Source organism: Bombina bombina, chromosome 5, assembly GCF_027579735.1.
Source record: "Bombina bombina isolate aBomBom1 chromosome 5, aBomBom1.pri, whole genome shotgun sequence".
NCBI lineage: Eukaryota > Metazoa > Chordata > Amphibia > Anura > Bombinatoridae > Bombina > Bombina bombina.
The window spans coordinates 502,619,610-502,643,523 of record NC_069503.1 but is presented as its reverse complement, the minus strand read 5'-3'; the positions used below and the strand labels follow the sequence as shown (position 1 = coordinate 502,643,523).

Here is a 23,914-nt window from a genome sequence, read left to right as displayed (position 1 = left end):
AATACTTATTAAAAGGATTAGTGACTTTTAACAGAGTAGTTCCGGTGAAATACCATCCCCAGAATACTGAAGTGTATACATACATGTCATTATAACGGTATGGCAGGATTTTCTCATCAATTCCATTCAGAAAATAAAAACTGCAACATACCTCAATGCAGATTCATCTGCCCGCTGTCCCCTGATCTGAAGCTTTTACCTCCCTCAGATGGCCGAGAACAGCAATATGATCTTAACTACTCCGGTTAAAATCATAGTAAAAAACTCTGGTAGATTCTTCCTCAAACTCTGCCAGAGAAGTAATAACACGCTCCGGTGCTATTGTAAAATAACAAACTTTTGATTGAAGTCATAAAAACTAAGTATAATCACCATAGTCCTCTCACACATCCTATCTAGTCGTTGGGTGCAAGAGAATGACTGGGACTGACGTAGAGGGGAGGAGCTATATGCAGCTCTGCTGGGTGAATCCTCTTGCATTTCCTGTTGGGGAGGAGTTATATCCCAGAAGTAATGATGACCCGTGGACTGATCACACATAACAGAAGAAATAATATGTGTCTCTCTCACTGAAAATGACCTACAGTAGGGTCTAGATGTGAGCAGCACCTAATAACTGCAAAATACAGGGGTGGAAATGGCTCAGCAGTGAAAGGGATGAGCTTAAAAAGTATAAGATGTAAGATGAAAGACCGATCTAAAAAGAGCATAAATCACTAGGATAACATTGCAGTTTTCTTTCTATAGGAGTACTGCCTGGAGGATTGTGGGGTAATAATTGCTACCTCTTAATTTACAGCAAAAGGCAATATTTTTTTTGCTTTTGAAATTTGCCCTTAACTGCCACTTACTTGCTACCAGTAGCAATCGTTCAGCTTCTGCTTCTGTTTGTGAACCTTTCCCATGATCCTCATCTACGCAACAATTAAGTGCTTGGCTGGCTTGGTGAATCACTGTCTGCTGCAGGTTGATTTCATTGTTCAGCACCTAAAGAATATTACGAATTAGATTTCCTCAGGAGAAAAAAATAAATAAAATAAATCTATATCGCTATCTCTATATATCCATCATACTGACTTTTCTAACCAACTTAATACAAGCTAAATATTAAAAAAGTGTAAATCTAGCAACGTACCCCGTTCTGAATTTTGTTTAACATTTGTCTGTCTTTCTATACACACACACACATATATATACACATACTGCTAGTTTTTGTGCTGTAGAAGATTATTACACTCTATAAAACAAACACAAATGCGAATGATAATCAAATATAAATATAATGCAGCATTGCTGCTCTCTATCTTTTTTTTTTTAAAGGAAGAGAGGGTATTAAGAAATATATATATATATATATATATATATATATATATATATATATATATATATATATATATATATATATATATATATATATATATATATATATATATATATGTTTCTCTACATAGAACTATATACAATATATATATATATATCACCTTCATTTTTTGCTTTATGTTAACATGCCGAGGAGATGATGACTTTTTATCCTGTACTCTTGAAGATATATCTTCTTTTCGAACAATGGTTTGCACTACCTGAGGACGATCTGACTCTTTAAACCTCTGAGATCTGTATGCGTCAATGCTTAGGGGAAAGAATTAAACATTTTAAAAATAAATGTAATAAAATGGAAACAAGATTCAAAGAATAAAGAAATTTTCTGAGAAAAATACTGTGACACTTCTCAATGTAACATAAAAAACACATTACAGAGCAAATACATAGCTGTTATGCATCTTCTACCCAGATAGTTAGCAGCACTGCTGCCAGCAAGTCACATACGGTGTCTACCATCTAACATTGCAAGACATTTTCTTACTACTACTAAGATCATTATCTTCTTTAAAGCTAAGATAAGTTGGGATTAAAAGGGCCATTGTAGTGAAAATAATTAAATTAATTACTTTGAGTATGTAATTATATCACTATCAAACCTGCAATATTCTGATTAACCCCTTCGAAGGAGTTAAAAACAGTTATCAAATGAGTGCATGCAATTAATTTCACTTTAATGATCCTTTAAGGGCATCAGCTTTAATGCAGGTGGACAAAGGAAAGAGAACAAAACACACATGAAGTCCTGTACGTTGAAGCAAAAGTTGTTAAATTCATGCCCATGCATAATATATGTCAACTGTGTTCTGTTTTACATGTAGGATTTACCTGTACAAAAGGTTTTGGTTTTCTTCTGAAGAATCAAAGCTGTCTGGTTCATGTCTACTCTGAAATTTGACAGACTTTGGACTATCACAACTTGCACTGGTTCCAGCTGTAATCTTGGATGGGGACAGAAGAGCCTATCAAAGACAATAAAAATAAGGAAACAAACATATTACTGAAGAATTAGAAAAAAACGTAAGGTTTTATTTTTAACACCATCTACTTGAGTCCTCAACGACAGAGATGCTATATTAGCTCAACTGAGTCAAAGGGATGCAGTAATCTTCACCCTAATGTGTTTAACCTACACATAGCTTAAAAAACAAGCAAAAAAACACTTTTTTAAGTAGGACATGGGCAGAAGTGGCATATCTAGGTAGCTGTTAAACACTGGCCATGGCCTACTCAACACTGGCTTGGCAATGAGGTTGCTTGAAAACTTTTATTAGAAGATGAAATAAAAAGAGAAGGCACCACCATAGCGTAGGGTCAAAAGATATCAGATATTTTCCCCACTTCAAATGCCCGTACTTACAGGATATCCAAGCACATCCAAGCTATATGCGTAGTCTGGGTTCTCACAGCCAAAGACACTTGATAAAACAGTTTGATACCGTGAAACGTTGTGACTTCTTTGATTTTAAATAAAGTCTTATATTTTTTTAGCAATATTTGACTAGCCACGGACTTTTATCTTTTTATATTTAGTTTTTAACCAAGATTTATACCACTTTTGTGTTTGTCGGTTCTCACCGACTTACAGAGGTAATTGTGGTTATACTAATATCCAAGAATATACCGCATAAGTGTTGGTCAGATTACCATACTGACATCCAGAGGAGTTTGTGGTTTTACTATATACTATATTCCATATTCCCAACTTGGTTTGGATACAGTGGAAAGCTTGCCCAGAGGAACCGGAGGAGTTGTTTAAATACCCCTTGGAACAGTCGGCTGGGTGACTGTGAGAACCCAGACTACGCATATAGCACTTGATTAGTGCTTGGATATCCTGTAAGTACGGGCATTTGAAGTGGGGAAAATATCTGATATCTTTTGACCCTACACTATGGTGGCGCCTTCTCTTTTTATTTCATCTTTACATCTGTAGGAGTGTTATCCAACGAATTCCAGGAGAAGCAGCTTGCCACAATCTTCAGCTTTAATGAACTCTCACTTATACATTTTCCTCTGTCTATGAGACAACGGACTAACGAATGAATCGTCAATTAGACTGATAAGTTTATCTTTATATGTACAACATTGCATGATTTATACCAACATCACATTTGTAAGTTTAACACCTGTTGGACTTTACATGCCGCTTTTACTTAGGTGTTTTCTATATCACTTGTTTTTAGGTGCTAAACACCACATTATATAATTTATTTTCAGGTGGTTTATATATAACTTTTACATTTAGGTGTTACACACCACATTATATATATTTTTTATATATCACCATTGTTATCATATATATTTTATCACTTGTTTTATATGATCTTTAACTATACACCTTAACAATTATCCCTTGGAGAATACTCACTTGGTAACACAGTGTATACACTGATTTACACCAACACTAGGTGTATTAGATTTGTTCATTATATATTTGTTAGACGCATTCGATTTAACATTTTTGTTATTAGCATTGGTTTTATTAGAAGAACTGTGCCTGAGCCATGAGGAGAGAACGGCAACTTTATAAAATGATCTATTCCCCTACCTCTGGACTTCCAACACCGACTGTCTCTGCTAATGGTGTAAGCAGAGACATTGAGGAGATGTTCAGTGCATCCTCGTCCCGTTCATCTGCTTCCTCACTGTCTACATCACTGACACTTTCTACTTGCTTGCATGAACTTTCTGTAACATCATTCTCGTTCTCTTCCAGAGCACTACTGAAAATGCTGGTGATCATCCCTGAGCTGTTTGATTCATCAATATCACCATCCACACTCATCTCAATCTCTCGTATCACTTCCACTGCAATGAGACAAAGATAGCTGTAGATTAGAACCTTCTATTCACTGCCTTAACAGATACATCACTTCAGGTAGTACTGTAGTCACAATTTGTTTAGGAGGAAGCTATTAAAAACCAGTAGTAAAAAAAGGTACAACTGCTATTACAATGAGTAATTCCTATTAATAGATTGTGTATATTAAGGTTATTAATATTGCTATTTTCAATATTTCCACTACTATTTGGAGTTTTAAAGAACAGCCAATCTTTAAAGGGACAGTGTTCTGACAAAGGTTCTACCCTTCAATGTATTTACAATAATCCAATTTATCTGCTTGTGTGTATTACGTTGTTTACAAATAGCTAATTTACCTTATATTTTGTCATCTGAAATAGATGCTTTTGCCTGTTGAAACCACCACCTATATGCTAAAATATGCAATACTGCATTAAAGAAGTGCCAACAGAAGAAATCACACCCCAGTGTTAATTTTAATTGTTCTCTGCTGATGATCAAAAACTTGTTGGTGTGGAGAGAAATCATGCACAATCTTTGAGGTATATTTAAGCATAATATTGTAATGTAAGTGTTTCTCCTTCATATCCAGACCCCTACATAGTGAGATCAAAAGCTTTCAACATACAATTTGAATTTCTAAAATTCTTTGAGGGACCTCACCATACTAACACTGGAGAGCTTTAAATCAGCTCAGCCTATTGTAATGTGTTGTGGCTTCAAAGAGCATAAACTGCTATCGCATATACAAAACATAAGAGAAATTTCATATATATTTTATACTCTGCAGCTGGTAAAACAAGTCACTGGGAACAGATTAAGAGGAAGGCAATTTTACGATACACTGTCCCCCAGCGTGGGAGTCGGTGGTGTGCATACCTCTGTTGTTTAACAGCAGTAATGGGTAATTGGAGAAAACAAGAGAGGCGCCTGTGTGTACCAATAATAGAAAAGGAAAATCGCAATCAATGAGCCCTAGTCAGGGTACTCACATTTGTGAAGAGCACTGATGAAACAGCGTTTTGAAGCGCTGAGAAACGCGTTGTATTTTATAAGGAGGGCTGCTAGCATTCCCTACCTTATGGTTTCATTGTTCCATTTTTTTATACTTTGATTTTTAATAGATTTGCTTTTAACAATATTATTATACATTGGAACCTTGCCTTAATTGCCTACCAATTATCTATAACTCCCTTAGGGAGTCTTTGGCTGCACTAGTTGCAGCACTACTACTGGGGAATTTTTTTGCACCTTCAAGCTACTGGGACGCCATTGTCCCAGGGATCCTGTGTTCCAGTGTTCCTGTCACCGGTCTGTTCAGTGAGCTGGGTTGCTGTCAAACATCCAGCCTGCGTTTGATAGCACTGAGTGCTCTTCACAAATGTGAGTACTCTGATTAGGGTTTTTATACTGACACCACACAGGCACCTTGTCTGTTTTATTTCCCCAGATTTAATGTCACCTTGTACCTGTATTCCGGCTAATCAGTGAGCTGGGTTGCTGTAAAATATCCAGCCTGTGTCTAATAGCACTGTCTGAGTGCTCTTCACAAATGTGAGTACTCTGATTAGGGTTTTTATACTGTCACCACACTGTTATATTACTGGTACACACAGGCACCTTGTCTGTTTTATTTCCCCAGATTTAATGTCACCTTGTTCCTGTATTCCGGCTAATCAGTGAGCTGGGTTGCTGTAAAATATCCAGCCTGTGTCTAATAGCACTGTCTGAGTGCTCTTCACAAATGTGAGTACCCTGACTAGGGTTCATTGATTGCGATTATCCTTTTCTATTATTAGTACACACAGGCGCCTCTCTTGTTTACTCCAATTTTCCACATTTCGTGACATCTTTTTGTGAGGAGATTGCAGCCCTTATGCCATTTTTGCTACTTCTGCCATTGATACCACTGAGCAACAGCTTCATCCAGTGATCTTCAGTTGGACTATCAACCTAAAATGGACATTTTTGCATAGAGATCGATGTTCACTAATATTTGTAGGTATTAGGATTATTTATATAACTACATATTCCATCCTGTTCGTACATATTATATACTGACATTTATTTTTGAATATACCATTGTTATAGTTCAATATTTATTGTATGAGATCATATTTAGCGCCCCTATCAAGAGTTAGTTATTACTATCTTTACTTATTACTTAGCAGTAATGGGCAAGTGCACTGCATGTAATTAGTTTTTCTTCACATGTCTGAAGACGGGGGTTACTCCCCGGAAACATTAAAGGGACCCTGAACACAAACTTTTTCTTTTGTGATTCAGATAGAGCATGCCATTTTAAGCAACTTTCTAATTTACTCCTATTATCAAATTTTCTTCATTCTCTTGGTATCTTTATTTGAAATGCAAGAATGTAAGTTTAGATTCCGGCCCATTTTTGATGAACAACCTGGGTTATTCTTGCTGATTGGTGGATAAAATCATCCACCAATAAAAAAAGTGCTGTCCAGAATCTGAACCAAAAAAGCTTAGATGCCTTCTTTTTCAAATAAAGATAGCAAGAGAACGAAAAAAAATTGATAATAGGAGTAAATTAGAAAGTTGCTTAAAATGGCATGCTTTATCCGAATCATGAAAGAAAAAAAAAATTGGGTTCAGTGTCCCTTTAACATTTGAACAAACAAATTTTGCACAACCCCTATGGACATGAGAGGGGGGAAAAAAAAAAAAAAAAAAAAAATAGTATGTACACTCTAGACTAGTAGACTAATTTACAAAAGAAAGAAAAATGTACACACCAGTTTCTTCACTCTTGCTTTCTTTTTTAGTTGATGTATGTTCCAAAGGTTTTTGTAGTTCATCAGGTTTTGTTGATTTTAATGGGCTGCACACCTGTCCTGCCATCTTTGGCTTATCAATACCTATGGGATTTTACAACCGACTGATTATTTAACAGTATACACAGTATGGTACAATCATCAAGTAATTCAGTCTGTCAACTAAGCAGATCATGGACAAAGTGACTTAAAAGTATATGACCGTTTTGCATTACCACGTGTAACTAGCAGATATGTAAAGGCTATAACTATGAATATTTATTCCATAAATTACTAGATGCGAAACAAATTAGTAAATATCAAGATGCAGTTTCATCAGAAAGCATTGATTGCACCTACACAGATATATAGACAGACACACAGATAGATAATCTCTTGTATTGTTCTTACCGGAAGACACTGGAGCTTTCTCTCGTATTGAACTAGTTACATCTGGCTTAGGTGGTTTGCTTGATGTTGATGGGTGAATCTGAGCTTCCTACAATACAACATTTTGGGGAGGTAAGCCAACATGGAAACCGCTGTTAATGATTAAACCCACAAGCATTACTATTTAAGAGTTAGTGCTACTCCCCATCGCTGTCAAACAGAAATAAACAGTACTAAAATATATTCTCATAAATAATCTTAGGGGCATTTTTACCAACTTTTAGACCAAAATGTTGTGTGATAAAATAAATTAAAAAGGAAATACAGAACATAGGAAAGGATTTGGTTTCCCCACTTATGAAAATGCACAGCATAAAAACCAGATTGGCTTGGAGGACAATATCAATTTATGATTTCAACATGGCGTCGATTTGATTTCCTGCATTGAATATTATATGCTTTTTGATTTGCACATAACCACATCAAGGAGCAATAAAAAGGGCATGTTATACAAAATTTGTACTATTAACATTTAAAGGGGACACAAAAGTCAAAATTAAACACATGATCTAGATCCCCCCCCAAAAAAATTTACTACCATTATTAAAATGTGCACATTCTTTTTATATGCACACTTTCTGAGGCACCAGATCCTACTGAGCATGTGCAAGAGTGCCCAGTGAATACATATATGTGTTTTGTGATTGGCTAATGGCAGTCACATAAGGGCAGAGAAAATGGAAATAACTAAAATTTATCAGAGAAATATCTACTACTCATTTGAAATTCAGGCTGTTATTGTGTTGTCTTTATTATGCATTTGTTGATCGTGCAATTCTGATGCATTTAATGGTCCTTTAAGTCTAAAAACAGAATTTATGCTTACCTGATAAATTACTTTCTCCAACGGTGTGTCCGGTCCACGGCGTCATCCTTACTTGTGGGATATTCTCTTCCCCAACAGGAAATGGCAAAGAGCCCAGCAAAGCTGGTCATATGATCCCTCCTAGGCTCCGCCTACCCCAGTCATTCGACCGACGTACAGGAGGAAATATGCATAGGAGAAACCATATGATACCGTGGTGACTGTAGTTAGAGAAAATAATTCATCAGACCTGATTAAAAAAACCAGGGCGGGCCGTGGACCGGACACACCGTTGGAGAAAGTAATTTATCAGGTAAGCATAAATTCTGTTTTCTCCAACATAGGTGTGTCCGGTCCACGGCGTCATCCTTACTTGTGGGAACCAATACCAAAGCTTTAGGACACTGATGAAGGGAGGGAGCAAATCAGGTCACCTAAATGGAAGGCACCACGGCTTGCAAAACCTTTCTCCCAAAAATAGCCTCTGAAGAAGCAAAAGTATCAAATTTGTAAAATTTGGCAAAAGTGTGCAGTGAAGACCAAGTCGCTGCCTTACATATCTGGTCAACAGAAGCCTCGTTCTTGAAGGCCCATGTGGAAGCCACAGCCCTAGTGGAGTGAGCTGTGATTCTTTCAGGAGGCTGCCGTCCGGCAATCTCATAAGCCAAACGGATAATGCTTTTAAGCCAAAAAGAAAGAGAGGTAGAAGTTGCTTTTTGACCTCTCCTTTTACCAGAATAAACAACAAACAAAGAAGAAGTTTGTCTGAAATCTTTAGTGGCCTCTAAATAGAATTTTAGAGCACGGACTACGTCCAAATTGTGTAACAAACGTTCCTTCTTTGAAACTGGATTCGGGCACAAAGAAGGTACAACTATCTCCTGGTTAATATTCTTGTTGGAAACAACTTTCGGAAGAAAACCAGGCTTAGTACGCAAAACCACCTTATCTGCATGGAACACCAGATAGGGCGGAGAACACTGCAGAGCAGATAACTCTGAAACTCTTCTAGCAGAAGAAATTGCAACCAAAAACAAAACTTTCCAAGATAATAACTTAATATCTACGGAATGTAAGGGTTCAAACGGAACCCCTTGAAGAACTGAAAGAACTAGATTGAGACTCCAGGGAGGAGTCAAAGGTCTGTAAACAGGCTTGATTCTAACCAGAGCCTGAACAAAAGCTTGAACGTCTGGCACAGCTGCCAGCCTTTTGTGAAGTAAAACAGATAACGCAGAAATCTGTCCCTTCAGAGAACTTGCAGATAATCCCTTCTCCAAACCCTCTTGTAGAAAGGATAAAATCCTAGGAATTTTTATCTTGTTCCATGGGAATCCTTTAGATTCACACCAATAGATATATTTTTTCCATATCTTATGGTAAATTTTTCTAGTTACAGGCTTTCTAGCCTGAATAAGAGTATCTATTACAGAATCTGAAAACCCACGCTTTGATAAAATCAAGCGTTCAATCTCCAAGCAGTCAGTTGGAGAGAAACCAGATTCGGATGTTCGAATGGACCTTGAACAAGAAGGTCCTGTCTCAAAGGTAGCTTCCATGGTGGAGCCGATGACATATTCACCAGGTCTGCATACCAAGTCCTGCGTGGCCACGCAGGAGCTATCAAGATCACCGAAGCCCTCTCCTGGTTGATCCTGGCTACCAGCCTGGGAATGAGAGGAAACGGTGGGAAAACATAAGCTAGGTTGAAGGTCCAAGGTGCTACTAGTGCATCTACTAGAGTCGCCTTGGAATCCCTGGATCTGGACCCGTAACAAGGAACCTTGAAGTTCTGGCGAGACGCCATCAGATCCATGTCTGGAATGCCCCATAATTGAGTTATTTGGGCAAAGATTTCCGGGTGGAGTTCCCACTCCCCCGGATGGAATGTCTGACGACTCAGAAAATCCGCTTCCCAATTTTCCACTCCTGGGATGTGGATTGCAGACAAGTGGCAGGAGTGATCCTCCGCCCATTGAATTATCTTGGTCACTTCCTCCATCGCCAGGGAACTCCTTGTTCCCCCCTGATGGTTGATATAAGCAACTGTCGTCATGTTGTCTGATTGAAACCTTATGAATTTGGCCTTTGCTAGATGAGGCCAAGCTTTGAGAGCATTGAATATCGCTCTCAGTTCCAGAATGTTTATCGGGAGAAGAGATTCTTCCCGAGACCATAGACCCTGAGCTTTCAGGGGTTCCCAGACCGCGCCCCAGCCCACCAGACTGGCGTCGGTCGTGACAATGACCCACTCTGGTCTGCGGAAGCTCATTCCCTGTGACAGATTGTCCAGGATTAGCCACCAACGGAGTGAATCTCTGGTCCTTTGATCTACTTGAATCGTCGGAGACAAGTCTGTATAATCCCCATTCCACTGTCTGAGCATGCACAGTTGTAATGGTCTTAGATGAATTCGTGCAAAAGGAACTATGTCCATTGCTGCAACCATCAATCCTATCACTTCCATGCACTGCGCTATGGAAGGACGAAGAACAGAATGAAGAACTTGACAAGAGCTTAGAAGTTTTGATTTTCTGACCTCTGTCAGAAAAATTCTCATTTCTAAGGAGTCTATTATTGTTCCCAAGAAGTGAACTCTTGTTGACGGGGAAAGAGAACTTTTTTCTATGTTTACTTTCCATCCGTGAGATCTGAGAAAGGCTAGGACGATGTCCGTATGAGCCTTTGCTTTTGACAGAGACAACGCTTGAATCAGGATGTCGTCCAAGTACGGTACTACTGCAATGCCCCTTGGTCTTAGAACCGCTAGAAGGTACCCTAGTACCTTTGTGAAAATTCTCGGAGCAGTGGCTAACCCGAATGGAAGTGCCACAAACTGGTAATGCTTGTCCAGAAAAGCGAACCTTAGGAACTGATGATTCCTTGTGGATAGGAATATGGAGGTACGCATCCTTTAAATCCACCGTGGTCATGAATTGCCCTTCCTGGATGGTAGGAAGGATCGTTCGAATGGTTTCCATTTTGAACGATGGAACCCTGAGAAATTTGTTTAGGATCTTGAGATCTAGAATTGGTCTGAACGTTCCCTCTTTTTTGGGAACTATGAACAGGTTGGAGTAAAACCCCATCCCTTGTTCTCTTATTGGAACTGGATGAATTACTCCCATCCTTAACAGGTCTTCTACACAATGTAAGAATGCCTGTCTTTTTATTTGGTTTGAAGATAATTGAGACCTGTGGAACCTTCCCCTTGGGGGTAGTTCCTTGAATTCCAGGAGATAACCTTGAGAAACTATTTCTAGTGCCCAAGGATCCTGAACATCTCTTGCCCAGGCCTGAGCAAAGAGAGAAAGTCTGCCCCCCACCAGATCCGGTCCCGGATCGGGGGCCATCCCTTCATGCTGTTTTGGTAGCAGTGGCAGGCTTCTTGGCCTGCTTACCCTTGTTCCAGCCTTGCATCGGTCTCCAGGCTGGTTTGGGTTGAGAAGTATTACCCTCTTGCTTAGAGGATGTAGAAGTAGAGGCTGGTCCGTTTCTGCGAAAGGGACGAAAATTAGGCTTATTTCTAGCCTTAAAAGACCTATCCTGAGGAAGGGCGTGGCCCTTTCCTCCGGTGATGTCTGAAATAATCTCTTTCAAATCAGGCCCAAACAGTGTTTTGCCCTTGAAAGGGATGTTAAGCAATTTTGTCTTGGAAGACACATTGAAGAATAAAAACTACATTTAAACACCAAAAAACTCTTAGCCATCTCCGTGGAGATGTTGCCTGTGCAACGGCAAAGAGAATGACTGGGGTAGGCGGAGCCTAGGAGGGATCATATGACCAGCTTTGCTGGGCTCTTTGCCATTTCCTGTTGGGGAAGAGAATATCCCACAAGTAAGGATGACGCCGTGGACCGGACACACCTATGTTGGAGAAAATAGACCATCAAAGTAATAGTAAAACCATAGGGCAACAAGTCTTTCAAATGTACCTTTTGTGTGTCCTGTAATTTTGTTTTTGATAGATCTCTCTCAGCAGTCCGAGCACTGCCCTTATCAAACCGATTCCGTAGAGCAGCAAGTTCCTTCTCACGCTCCTGAAATGAAAACAAAAGATTTATGTTAGCAGACATTCTATAGAATGTACTTAGCATCAGCCACTATAAGTGTAGCTTAGTTAGCTTTGTACCATACCTGTTTCATCTGCTGTGCTAAGCTAGATGTACTGGTCAATTCATTCTGCTTCAGCAGTCTGTCTTGGATACTCCTTGTATTTGGGGTCAGAACAGTTGCCTTGAGACCAGAGTTTGTGGGTGCTGGGCTTCGCTCCTGACACTTCTCACCAAAACGCTCAAGGAAGGACTTTATACCTGGGCCACCTGTGATACAGCATCATTTTTACTTGCAGATAAATTCAAATGGAAGTATATTTTGGCTGCGGTTAGGAATGTTAAACACTTACTTAGTATGTTGTATATGAATATATTTTTTTTCTTCCATTGTGGTAAAGACACATTAGTTAGGAACAAACATTGGTGCAAGAATAAAATGTATGTGTACACTGCTGCAGCTGAACAAGGCCAGTGAGCAAATAAGGAGCAACTACCGATCACTGCTCTCGCTTAAACACAGGAATCAAACCATCATTTATCATATTCTGAGAAATGCTAGAAAACCGATTATTCTTTTAACTATTCCACTGCTCCTCATTGCTAGTGCCAATCAAGTCACATCAAATGGCAAATTGCCTATAAAAGGAAAAGTGAGTACTTAAAGAGAGGAGAAGTTAACCCTATCAAATGAGGGGTAGCCTGTCCCCTTAGGATGCAACTAATCACCTACCCCAATGGAAGGGTTATATTATATTGAAGAATCTCAGAAAAAGAAAGATACTTTCAAAATAAAAAGCAAGGGACAGTATACACCTCATCTTAAAGTCTTACCTTAGATTAAGCTGCAGATATCCTCCTCCACATTTTCTATATCATGCAGCAGGAACGGTAAAAAAAGATATTTTAAAATGAATATTGTTACTGGCCAGTTAGAAATGGCTCCCAAGCTCAGCCCACTGACGACATCACGATCTGGGCTGCATATGGAATCCAATAACAAAATGCTCACTAGTTGGATTCAACAGACTGTCAATGCTATTCAGCAGAGTGCCTAGATGCAGCCCAGAATGTGATGTCATCAATGGGCAGAACTTGGCAGCCATTTGAAAGTGGCCAGAAACAATTTTCATTTTAAAATAACTTTTTTACTGTTCCTGTTGCATGATATAGAAAGGGTGCAGGAGGCTGTTTGCAGCTTAATCTAAGGTAAGACTTTAAAATGACTAAGGTGTAGACTGTCCTTTTAAGCTGCTCAATTACAGTAATTACAATGACAATTACAACACAGCACTGGCCCTTGTTCAGGATTCTATTAGTTAAAATAAGCCCTGGGTCATCTCACCACTGCATCATTACATTTTTTAAAAATATATTAGAGGTTTTATTAGCAAAGTAATAAAAATGCCTTAACGTAAACACTGGCCTTTTTATTACAATATATATATATTCTTGTATTCTGAGCAAACAAATTAACAGGTATGCAAATAAATAAGTGAACTTGGTGAGCAGGAAAAATAAACATAGCATATTTTTACTCTACTAAGCGAGTTTGAAAAAGTGGAGGAGTATGAACATATTGTCAAAATGAGCTACATCCCCCCACCCTCTTGTTAAATCAACTAATAAGGTTTTTTCCTAAATAAAACACAAAACCCTCACAAGTAACTACAAGAAACAAACTTGACTTCCGGCATAGCTACACCTGGTCTGATACTTACCTGGGGTTGCAGTATTGTCCTTCTGTTGGGAATGTATTGGGGTTTCCTTATTGAACTCGTCTTTTGATGCAGTTGCTTGGGTTAAAAATATTTTTGAAGTCGGTCTCTCTCTTCTCTGGGGACTGGAGGGCTTGTCTGAAGACCAGGACTTTACACTGTGTGGGGGCACCACCTCATTTTCCCTCAGTTTGTTAGACACAACGCTAGTTGATTTGACTTCCAAGCATTTTGATTTCTCAGTGGTTTTGACCGTGGTGGAGATATTCGTAAAAGAGGGAGTTGTGGGTTTGCTCTCCTGTAAAAGCAAGCAAATAATATTCATCTCATGTGTAATTAAAACAATGAAACACCATAAAATTGATATAACGCAAGTCTCCCCTAATACACTAGAAAAAAAAAAAAAAAACAGAATTTATGTTTACCTGATAAATTACTTTCTCCAACGGTGTGTCCGGTCCACGGCGTCATCCTTACTTGTGGGATATTCTCTTCCCCAACAGGAAATGGCAAAGAGCCCAGCAAAGCTGGTCACATGATCCCTCCTAGGCTCCGCCTACCCCAGTCATTCGACCGACGTTAAGGAGGAATATTTGCATAGGAGAAACCATATGATACCGTGGTGACTGTAGTTAAAGAAAATAAATTATCAGACCTGATTAAAAAACCAGGGCGGGCCGTGGACCGGACACACCGTTGGAGAAAGTAATTTATCAGGTAAACATAAATTCTGTTTTCTCCAACATAGGTGTGTCCGGTCCACGGCGTCATCCTTACTTGTGGGAACCAATACCAAAGCTTTAGGACACGGATGAAGGGAGGGAGCAAATCAGGTCACCTAAATGGAAGGCACCACGGCTTGCAAAACCTTTCTCCCAAAAATAGCCTCAGAAGAAGCAAAAGTATCAAACTTGTAAAATTTGGTAAAAGTGTGCAGCGAAGACCAAGTCGCTGCCCTACATATCTGATCAACAGAAGCCTCGTTCTTGAAGGCCCATGTGGAAGCCACAGCCCTAGTGGAATGAGCTGTGATTCTTTCAGGAGGCTGCCGTCCGGCAGTCTCGTAAGCCAATCTGATGATGCTTTTAATCCAAAAAGAGAGAGAGGTAGAAGTTGCTTTTTGACCTCTCCTTTTACCAGAATAAACAACAAACAAGGAAGATGTTTGTCTAAAATCCTTTGTAGCATCTAAATAGAATTTTAGAGCGCGAACAACATCCAAATTGTGCAACAAACGTTCCTTCTTCGAAACTGGTTTCGGACACAAAGAAGGCACGACTATCTCCTGGTTAATGTTTTTGTTAGAAACAACTTTTGGAAGAAAACCAGGCTTAGTACGTAAAACCACCTTATCTGCATGGAACACCAGATAAGGAGGAGAACACTGCAGAGCAGATAATTCTGAAACTCTTCTAGCAGAAGAAATTGCAACCAAAAACAAAACTTTCCAAGATAATAACTTAATATCAACGGAATGTAAGGGTTCAAACGGAACCCCCTGAAGAACTGAAAGAACTAAGTTGAGACTCCAAGGAGGAGTCAAAGGTTTGTAAACAGGCTTGATTCTAACCAGAGCCTGAACAAAGGCTTGAACATCTGGCACAGCTGCCAGCTTTTTGTGAAGTAACACAGACAAGGCAGAAATCTGTCCCTTCAAGGAACTTGCAGATAATCCTTTCTCCAATCCTCCTTGAAGAAAGGATAGAATCTTAGGAATCTTTACCTTGTCCCAAGGGAATCCTTTAGATTCACACCAACAGATATATTTTTTCCATATTTTGTGGTAAATTTTTCTAGTTACAGGCTTTCTGGCCTGAACAAGAGTATCAATAACAGAATCTGAGAACCCTCGTTTTGATAAGATCAAGCGTTCAATCTCCAAGCAGTCCGCTGGAGTGAGACCAGATTCGGATGTTCGAACGGACCTTGAACAAGAAGGTCTCGTCTCAAAGGTAGCTTCCATGGTGGAGCCGATGACATATTCACCAGATCTGCATACCAAGTCCTGCGTGGCCACGCAGGAGCTATCAAGATCACCGACGCCCTCTCCTGATTGATCCTGGCTACCAGCCTGGGGATGAGAGGAAACGGCGGGAATACATAAGCTAGTTTGAAGGTCCAAGGTGCTACTAGTGCATCTACTAGAGTCGCCTTGGGATCCCTGGATCTGGACCCGTAGCAAGGAACCTTGAAGTTCTGACGAGAGGCCATCAGATCCATGTCTGGAATGCCCCACAGATGAGTAATTTGGGCAAAGATTTCCGGATGGAGTTCCCACTCCCCCGGATGTAATGTCTGACGACTCAGAAAATCCGCTTCCCAATTTTCCACTCCTGGGATGTGGATTGCAGACAGGTGGCAGGAGTGAGTCTCCGCCCATTGAATGATTTTGGTCACTTCTTCCATCGCCAGGGAACTCCTTGTTCCCCCCTGATGGTTGATGTACGCAACAGTCGTCATGTTGTCTGATTGAAACCGTATGAACTTGGCCTTTGCTAGCTGAGGCCAAGCCTTGAGAGCATTGAATATCGCTCTCAGTTCCAGAATATTTATCGGTAGAAGAGATTCTTCCCGAGACCAAAGACCCTGAGCTTTCAGGGATCCCCAGACCGCGCCCCAGCCCATCAGACTGGCGTCGGTCGTGACAATGACCCACTCTGGTCTGCGGAAGGTCATCCCTAGTGACAGGTTGTCCAGGGACAGCCACCAACGGAGTGAGTCTCTGGTCCTCTGATTTACTTGTATCTTCGGAGACAAGTCTGTATAGTCCCCATTCCACTGACTGAGCATGCACAGTTGTAATGGTCTTAGATGAATGCGCGCAAAAGGAACTATGTCCATTGCCGCTACCATCAAACCTATTACTTCCATGCATTGCGCTATGGAAGGAAGAGGAACGGAATGAAGTGTTTGACAAGAGTTTAGAAGTTTTGTTTTTCTGGCCTCTGTCAGAAAAATCCTCATTTCTAAGGAGTCTATTATTGTTCCCAAGAAGGGAACCCTTGTCGACGGAGATAGAGAACTCTTTTCCACGTTCACTTTCCATCCGTGAGATCTGAGAAAGGCCAGGACTATGTCCGTGTGAGCCTTTGCTAGAGGAAGGGACGACGCTTGAATCAGAATGTCGTCCAAGTAAGGTACTACTGCAATGCCCCTTGGTCTTAGCACCGCTAGAAGGGACCCTAGTACCTTTGTGAAAATCCTTGGAGCAGTGGCTAATCCGAAAGGAAGCGCCACGAACTGGTAATGCTCGGCCAGGAATGCGAACCTTAGGAACCGATGATGTTCCTTGTGGATAGGAATATGTAGATACGCATCCTTTAAATCCACCGTGGTCATGAATTGACCTTCCTGGATGGAAGGAAGAATTGTTCGAATGGTTTCCATTTTGAACGATGGAACCTTGAGAAACTTGTTTAGGATCTTGAGATCTAAGATTGGTCTGAACGTTCCCTCTTTTTTGGGAACTATGAACAGATTGGAGTAGAACCCCATCCCTTGTTCTCCTAATGGAACAGGATGAATCACTCCCATTTTTAACAGGTCTTCTACACAATGTAAGAATGCCTGTCTCTTTATGTGGTCTGAAGACAATTGAGACCTGTGGAACCTCCCCCTTGGGGGAAGCCCCTTGAATTCCAGAAGATAACCTTGGGAGACTATTTCTAGTGCCCAAGGATCCAGAACATCTCTTGCCCAAGCCTGAGCGAAGAGAGAGAGTCTGCCCCCCACCAGATCCGGTCTCGGATCGGGGGCCAACATTTCATGCTGTCTTGGTAGCAGTGGCAGGTTTCTTGGCCTGCTTTCCCTTGTTCCAGCCTTGCATTGGTCTCCAGGCTGGCTTGGCTTGAGAAGTATTACCCTCTTGCTTAGAGGACGTAGCACTTGGGGCTGGTCCGTTTCTACGAAAGGGACGAAAATTAGGTTTATTTTTGGCCTTGAAAGACCTATCCTGAGGAAGGGCATGGCCCTTACCCCCAGTGATATCAGAGATAATCTCTTTCAAGTCAGGGCCAAACAGCGTTTTCCCCTTGAAAGGAATGTTAAGGAGTTTGTTCTTGGACGACGCATCCGCTGACCAAGATTTCAACCAAAGCGCTCTACGCGCCACAATAGCAATCCCAGAATTCTTTGCCGCTAACCTAGCCAATTGCAAAGTGGCGTCTAGGGTGAAAGAATTAGCCAATTTGAGAGTACGGATTCTGTCCATAATCTTCTCATAAGGAGGAGAATCACTATCGATCGCCTTTACTAGCTCATCGAACCAGAAACACGCGGCTGTAGTGACAGGGACAATGCATGAAATTGGTTGTAGAAGGTAACCTTGCTGAACAAACATCTTTTTAAGCAAACCTTCTAATTTTTTATCCATAGGATCTTTGAAAGCTCAACTATCTTCTATGGGTATAGTGGTGCGTTTGTTTAAAGTAGAAACCGCTCCCTCGACCTTGGGGACAGTCTGCCATAAGTCCTTTCTAGGGTCGACCATAGGAAACAATTTTTTAAATATGGGGGGAGGGACGAAAGGTATACCGGGCCTTTCCCATTCTTTATTTACAATGTCCGCCACCCGCTTGGGTATAGGAAAAGCTTCTGGGAGCCCCGGGACCTCTAGGAACTTGTCCATTTTACATAGTTTCTCTGGGATGATCAAATTCTCACAATCATCCAGAGTGGATAATACCTCCTTAAGCAGAGCGCGGAGATGTTCCAACTTAAATTTAAATGTAATCACATCGGGTTCAGCTTGATGAGAAATTTTCCCTGAATCTGAAATTTCTCCCTCAGACAAAACCTCCCTGGCCCCCTCAGACTGGTGTAGGGGCATTTCAGAACCATTATCATCAGCGTCCTCATGCTCTTCAGTATCTAAAACAGAGCAGTCGCGCTTACGCTGATAAGTGGGCATTTTGGCTAAAATGTTTTTGATAGAATTATCCATTACAGCCGTTAATTGTTGCATAGTAAGGAGAATTGGCGCGCTAGATGTACTAGGGGCCTCCTGAGTGGGCAAGACTCGTGTAGACGAAGGAGGGAATGATGCAGTACCATGCTTACTCCCCTCACTTGAGGAATCATCTTGGGCATCATTTTCAGTGTCACATAAATCACATTTATTTAAATGAAAAGGAACCTTGGCTTCCCCACATTCAGAACACAGTCTATCTGGTAGTTCAGACATGTTAAACAGGCATAAACTTGATAACAAAGTACAAAAAACGTTTTAAAATAAAACCGTTACTGTCACTTTAAATTTTAAACTGAACACACTTTATTACTGCAATTGCGAAAAAGTATGAAGGAATTGTTCAAAATTCACCAAAATTTCACCACAGTGTCTTAAAGCCTTAAAAGTATTGCACACCAAATTTGGAAGCTTTAACCCTTAAAATAACGGAACCGGAGCCGTTTTTAACTTTAACCCCTTTACAGTCCCTGGTATCTGCTTTGCTGAGACCCAACCAAGCCCAAAGGGGAATACGATACCAAATGAAGCCTTCAGAAAGTCTTTTCTATGTATCAGAGCTCCTCACACATGCGACTGCATGTCATGCTTCTCAAAAACAAGTGCGCGAAAATGAGGCTCTGCCTATGATTAGGGAAAGCCCCTAGAGAATAAGGTGTCTAAAACAGTGCCTGCCGATATTATTTAACAAAAATACCCAGATTAAATGATTCCTCAAGGCTAAATATGTGTAATATATGAATCGATTTAGCCCAGAAAAATGTCTACAGTCTTAATAAGCCCTTGTGAAGCCCTTATTTACTGTCTGAATAAAAATGGCTTACCGGATCCCATAGGGAAAATGACAGCTTCCAGCATTACATCGTCTTGTTAGAATGTGTCATACCTCAAGCAGCAAAAGACTGCTCACTGTTCCCCCAACTGAAGTTAATTCCTCTCAACAGTCCTGTGTGGAACAGCCATGGATTTTAGTAACGGTTGCTAAAATCATTTTCCTCATACAAACAGAAATCTTCATCTCTTTTCTGTTTCAGAGTAAATAGTACATACCAGCACTATTTTAAAATAACAAACTCTTGATTGAATAATAAAAACTACAGTTAAACACTAAAAAACTCTAAGCCATCTCCGTGGAGATGTTGCCTGTACAACGGCAAAGAGAATGACTGGGGTAGGCGGAGCCTAGGAGGGATCATGTGACCAGCTTTGCTGGGCTCTTTGCCATTTCCTGTTGGGGAAGAGAATATCCCACAAGTAAGGATGACGCCGTGGACCGGACACACCTATGTTGGAGAAAAACAGAATTTATGTTTACCTGATAAATTTCTTTCTCCAACGGTGTGTCCGGTCCACGGCGTCATCCTTACTTGTGGGATATTCTCTTCCCCAACAGGAAATGGCAAAGAGCCCAGCAAAGCTGGTCACATGATCCCTCCTAGGCTCCGCCTACCCCAGTCATTCGACCGACGTTAAGGAGGAATATTTGCATAGGAGAAACCATATGGTACCGTGGTGACTGTAGTTAAAGAAAATAAAATATCAGACCTGATTAAAAAAACCAGGGCGGGCCGTGGACCGGACACACCGTTGGAGAAAGAAATTTATCAGGTAAACATAAATTCTGTTTTCTCCAACATAGGTGTGTCCGGTCCACGGCGTCATCCTTACTTGTGGGAACCAATACCAAAGCTTTAGGACACGGATGAAGGGAGGGAGCAAATCAGGTCACCTAAATGGAAGGCACCACGGCTTGCAAAACCTTTCTCCCAAAAATCGCCTCAGAAGAAGCAAAAGTATCAAACTTGTAAAATTTGGTAAAAGTGTGCAGTGAAGACCAAGTCGCTGCCCTACATATCTGATCAACAGAAGCCTCGTTCTTGAAGGCCCATGTGGAAGCCACAGCCCTAGTGGAATGAGCTGTGATTCTTTCGGGAGGCTGCCGTCCGGCAGTCTCGTAAGCCAATCTGATGATGCTTTTAATCCAAAAAGAGAGAGAGGTAGAAGTTGCTTTTTGACCTCTCCTTTTACCTGAATAAACAACAAACAAGGAAGATGTTTGTCTAAAATCCTTTGTAGCATCTAAATAGAATTTTAGAGCGCGAACAACATCCAAATTGTGCAACAAACGTTCCTTCTTTGAAACTGGTTTTGGACACAGAGAAGGTACGATAATCTCCTGGTTAATGTTTTTGTTAGAAACAACTTTTGGAAGAAAACCAGGTTTAGTACGTAAAACCACCTTATCTGCATGGAACACCAGATAAGGAGGAGAACACTGCAGAGCAGATAATTCTGAGACTCTTCTAGCAGAAGAAATCGCAACTAAAAACAAAACTTTCCAAGATAATAACTTAATATCAACGGAATGTAAGGGTTCAAACGGAACCCCCTGAAGAACTGAAAGAACTAAATTGAGACTCCAAGGAGGAGTCAAAGGTTTGTAAACAGGCTTGATTCTAACCAGAGCCTGAACAAAGGCTTGAACATCTGGCACAGCTGCCAGCTTTTTGTGAAGTAATACCGACAAGGCAGAAATCTGTCCCTTCAGGGAACTAGCAGATAATCCCTTGTCCAATCCTTCTTGAAGGAAGGATAGAATCCTAGGAATCTTAACCTTGTCCCAAGGGAATCCTTTAGATTCACACCAACAGAAATATTTTTTCCAAATTTTGTGGTAAATCTTTCTAGTCACAGGCTTTCTGGCCTGAACCAGAGTATCGATAACAGAATCTGAGAATCCTCGCTTCGATAAAATCAAGCGTTCAATCTCCAAGCAGTCAGCTGGAGTGAAACCAGATTCGGATGTTCGAACGGACCCTGAACAAGAAGGTCTCGTCTCAAAGGTAGCTTCCAAGGTGGAGCCGATGACATATTCACCAGATCTGCATACCAAGTCCTGCGTGGCCACGCAGGAGCTATCAAGATCACCGACGCCCTCTCCTGCTTGATCCTGGCTATCAGCCTGGGGATGAGAGGAAATGGCGGGAACACATAAGCTAGTTTGAAGGTCCAAGGTGCTACTAGTGCATCCACTAGAGCCGCCTTGGGATCCCTGGATCTGGCCCCGTAGCAAGGAACTTTGAAGTTCTGACGAGAGGCCATCAGATCCATGTCTGGAATGCCCCACAGGTGAGTGACTTGGGCAAAGATTTCCGGATGGAGTTCCCACTCCCCCGGATGCAATGTCTGCCGACTCAGAAAATCCGCTTCCCAATTTTCCACTCCTGGGATGTGGATAGCAGACAGGTGGCAGGAGTGAGACTCCGCCCAAAGAATAATTTTGGTTACTTCTTCCATCGCTAGGGAACTTCTTGTTCCCCCCTGATGGTTGATGTACGCAACAGTCGTCATGTTGTCTGATTGAAACCGTATGAACCTGGTCCTCGCAAGCTGGGGCCAGGCCTGGAGAGCATTGAATATCGCTCTCAGTTCCAGAATATTTATCGGTAGAAGAGATTCTTCCCGAGACCAAAGACCCTGAGCTTTCAGGGATCCCCAGACCGCGCCCCAGCCTATCAGACTGGCGTCGGTCGTGACAATGACCCACTCTGGTCTGTGGAACATCATCCCTTGAGACAGATTGTCCAGGGACAGCCACCAACGGAGTGAGTCTCTGGTCCTCTGATTTACTTGTATCTTCGGAGACAAGTCTGTATAGTCCCCATTCCACTGACTGAGCATGCACAGTTGTAATGGTCTTAGATGAATGCGCGCAAAAGGAACTATGTCCATCGCCGCCACCATCAAACCGATCACTTCCATGCACTGAGCTATGGAAGGAAGAGGAACGGAATGAAGAATCCGACAAGAGTCCAGAAGCTTTGTTTTTCTGGCCTCTGTTAGAAAGATCCTCATTTCTAAGGAGTCTATAATTGTTCCCAAGAAGGGAACCCTTGTTGACGGGGATAGAGAACTCTTTTCCACGTTCACTTTCCAGCCGTGAGATCTGAGAAAGGCCAGGACAATGTCCGTGTGAGCCTTTGCTTGAGGAAGGGACGACGCTTGAATCAGAATGTCGTCCAGGTAAGGTACTACTGCAATGCCCCTTGGTCTTAGCACCGCTAGAAGGGACCCTAGTACCTTTGTGAAAATCCTTGGAGCAGTGGCTAATCCGAAAGGAAGCGCCACGAACTGGTAATGTTTGTCCAGGAATGCAAACCTTAGGAACCGATGATGTTCCTTGTGGATAGGAATATGTAGATACGCATCCTTTAAATCCACCGTGGTCATGAATTGACCTTCCTGGATGGAAGGAAGGATAGTTCGAATGGTTTCCATCTTGAACGATGGGACCTTGAGAAATTTGTTTAAGATCTTGAGATCTAGGATTGGTCTGAACGTTCCCTCTTTTTTGGGAACTATGAACAGATTGGAGTAGAACCCCATCCCTTGTTCTCTTAATGGAACAGGATGAATCACTCCCATTTTTAACAGGTCTTCTACACAATGTAAGAACGCCTGTCTTTTTATGTGGTCTGAAGACAACTGAGACCTGTGGAACCTCCCCCTTGGGGGAAGTCCCTTGAATTCCAGAAGATAACCCTGGGAGACTATTTCTAGCGCCCAAGGATCCAGAACATCTCTTGCCCAAGCCTGAGCGAAGAGAGAGAGTCTGCCCCCCACCAGATCCGGTCCCGGATCGGGGGCCAATATTTCATGCTGTCTTGGTAGCAGTGGCAGGTTTCTTGGCCTGCTTTCCCTTGTTCCAGCCTTGCATTGGTCTCCAAGCTGGCTTGGCCTGAGAAGTATTACCCTCTTGCTTAGAGGACGTAGCACCTTGGGCTGGTCCGTTTTTACGAAAGGGACGAAAATTAGGTCTATTTTTTGCCTTGAAAGGCCGATCCTGAGGAAGGGCGTGGCCCTTACCCCCAGTGATATCAGAGATAATCTCTTTCAAGTCAGGACCAAACAACGTTTTCCCCTTGAAAGGAATGTTTAGTAGCTTGTTCTTGGAAGA

General features: G+C 41.4%; 1 protein-coding gene across 1 annotated transcript in view; it reads right to left on the bottom strand.

Annotated features, from left to right (window-relative positions):
* ANLN (anillin, actin binding protein) overlaps nucleotides 1-23,914 on the bottom strand; it is a 130,238-nt gene that overhangs the window by 67,634 nt on the left and 38,690 nt on the right. The window contains exons 5-13 of the mRNA XM_053714413.1: nucleotides 13,995-14,289; nucleotides 12,359-12,543; nucleotides 12,157-12,261; nucleotides 7,378-7,465; nucleotides 6,949-7,071; nucleotides 3,932-4,191; nucleotides 2,209-2,342; nucleotides 1,482-1,629; nucleotides 852-987 (exon numbers count right to left, since the gene is read on the bottom strand). Coding sequence (XP_053570388.1) covers nucleotides 852-987; nucleotides 1,482-1,629; nucleotides 2,209-2,342; nucleotides 3,932-4,191; nucleotides 6,949-7,071; nucleotides 7,378-7,465; nucleotides 12,157-12,261; nucleotides 12,359-12,543; nucleotides 13,995-14,289 — 1,474 coding nt within the window. The remainder of the gene's footprint in view (nucleotides 1-851; nucleotides 988-1,481; nucleotides 1,630-2,208; nucleotides 2,343-3,931; nucleotides 4,192-6,948; nucleotides 7,072-7,377; nucleotides 7,466-12,156; nucleotides 12,262-12,358; nucleotides 12,544-13,994; nucleotides 14,290-23,914) is intronic.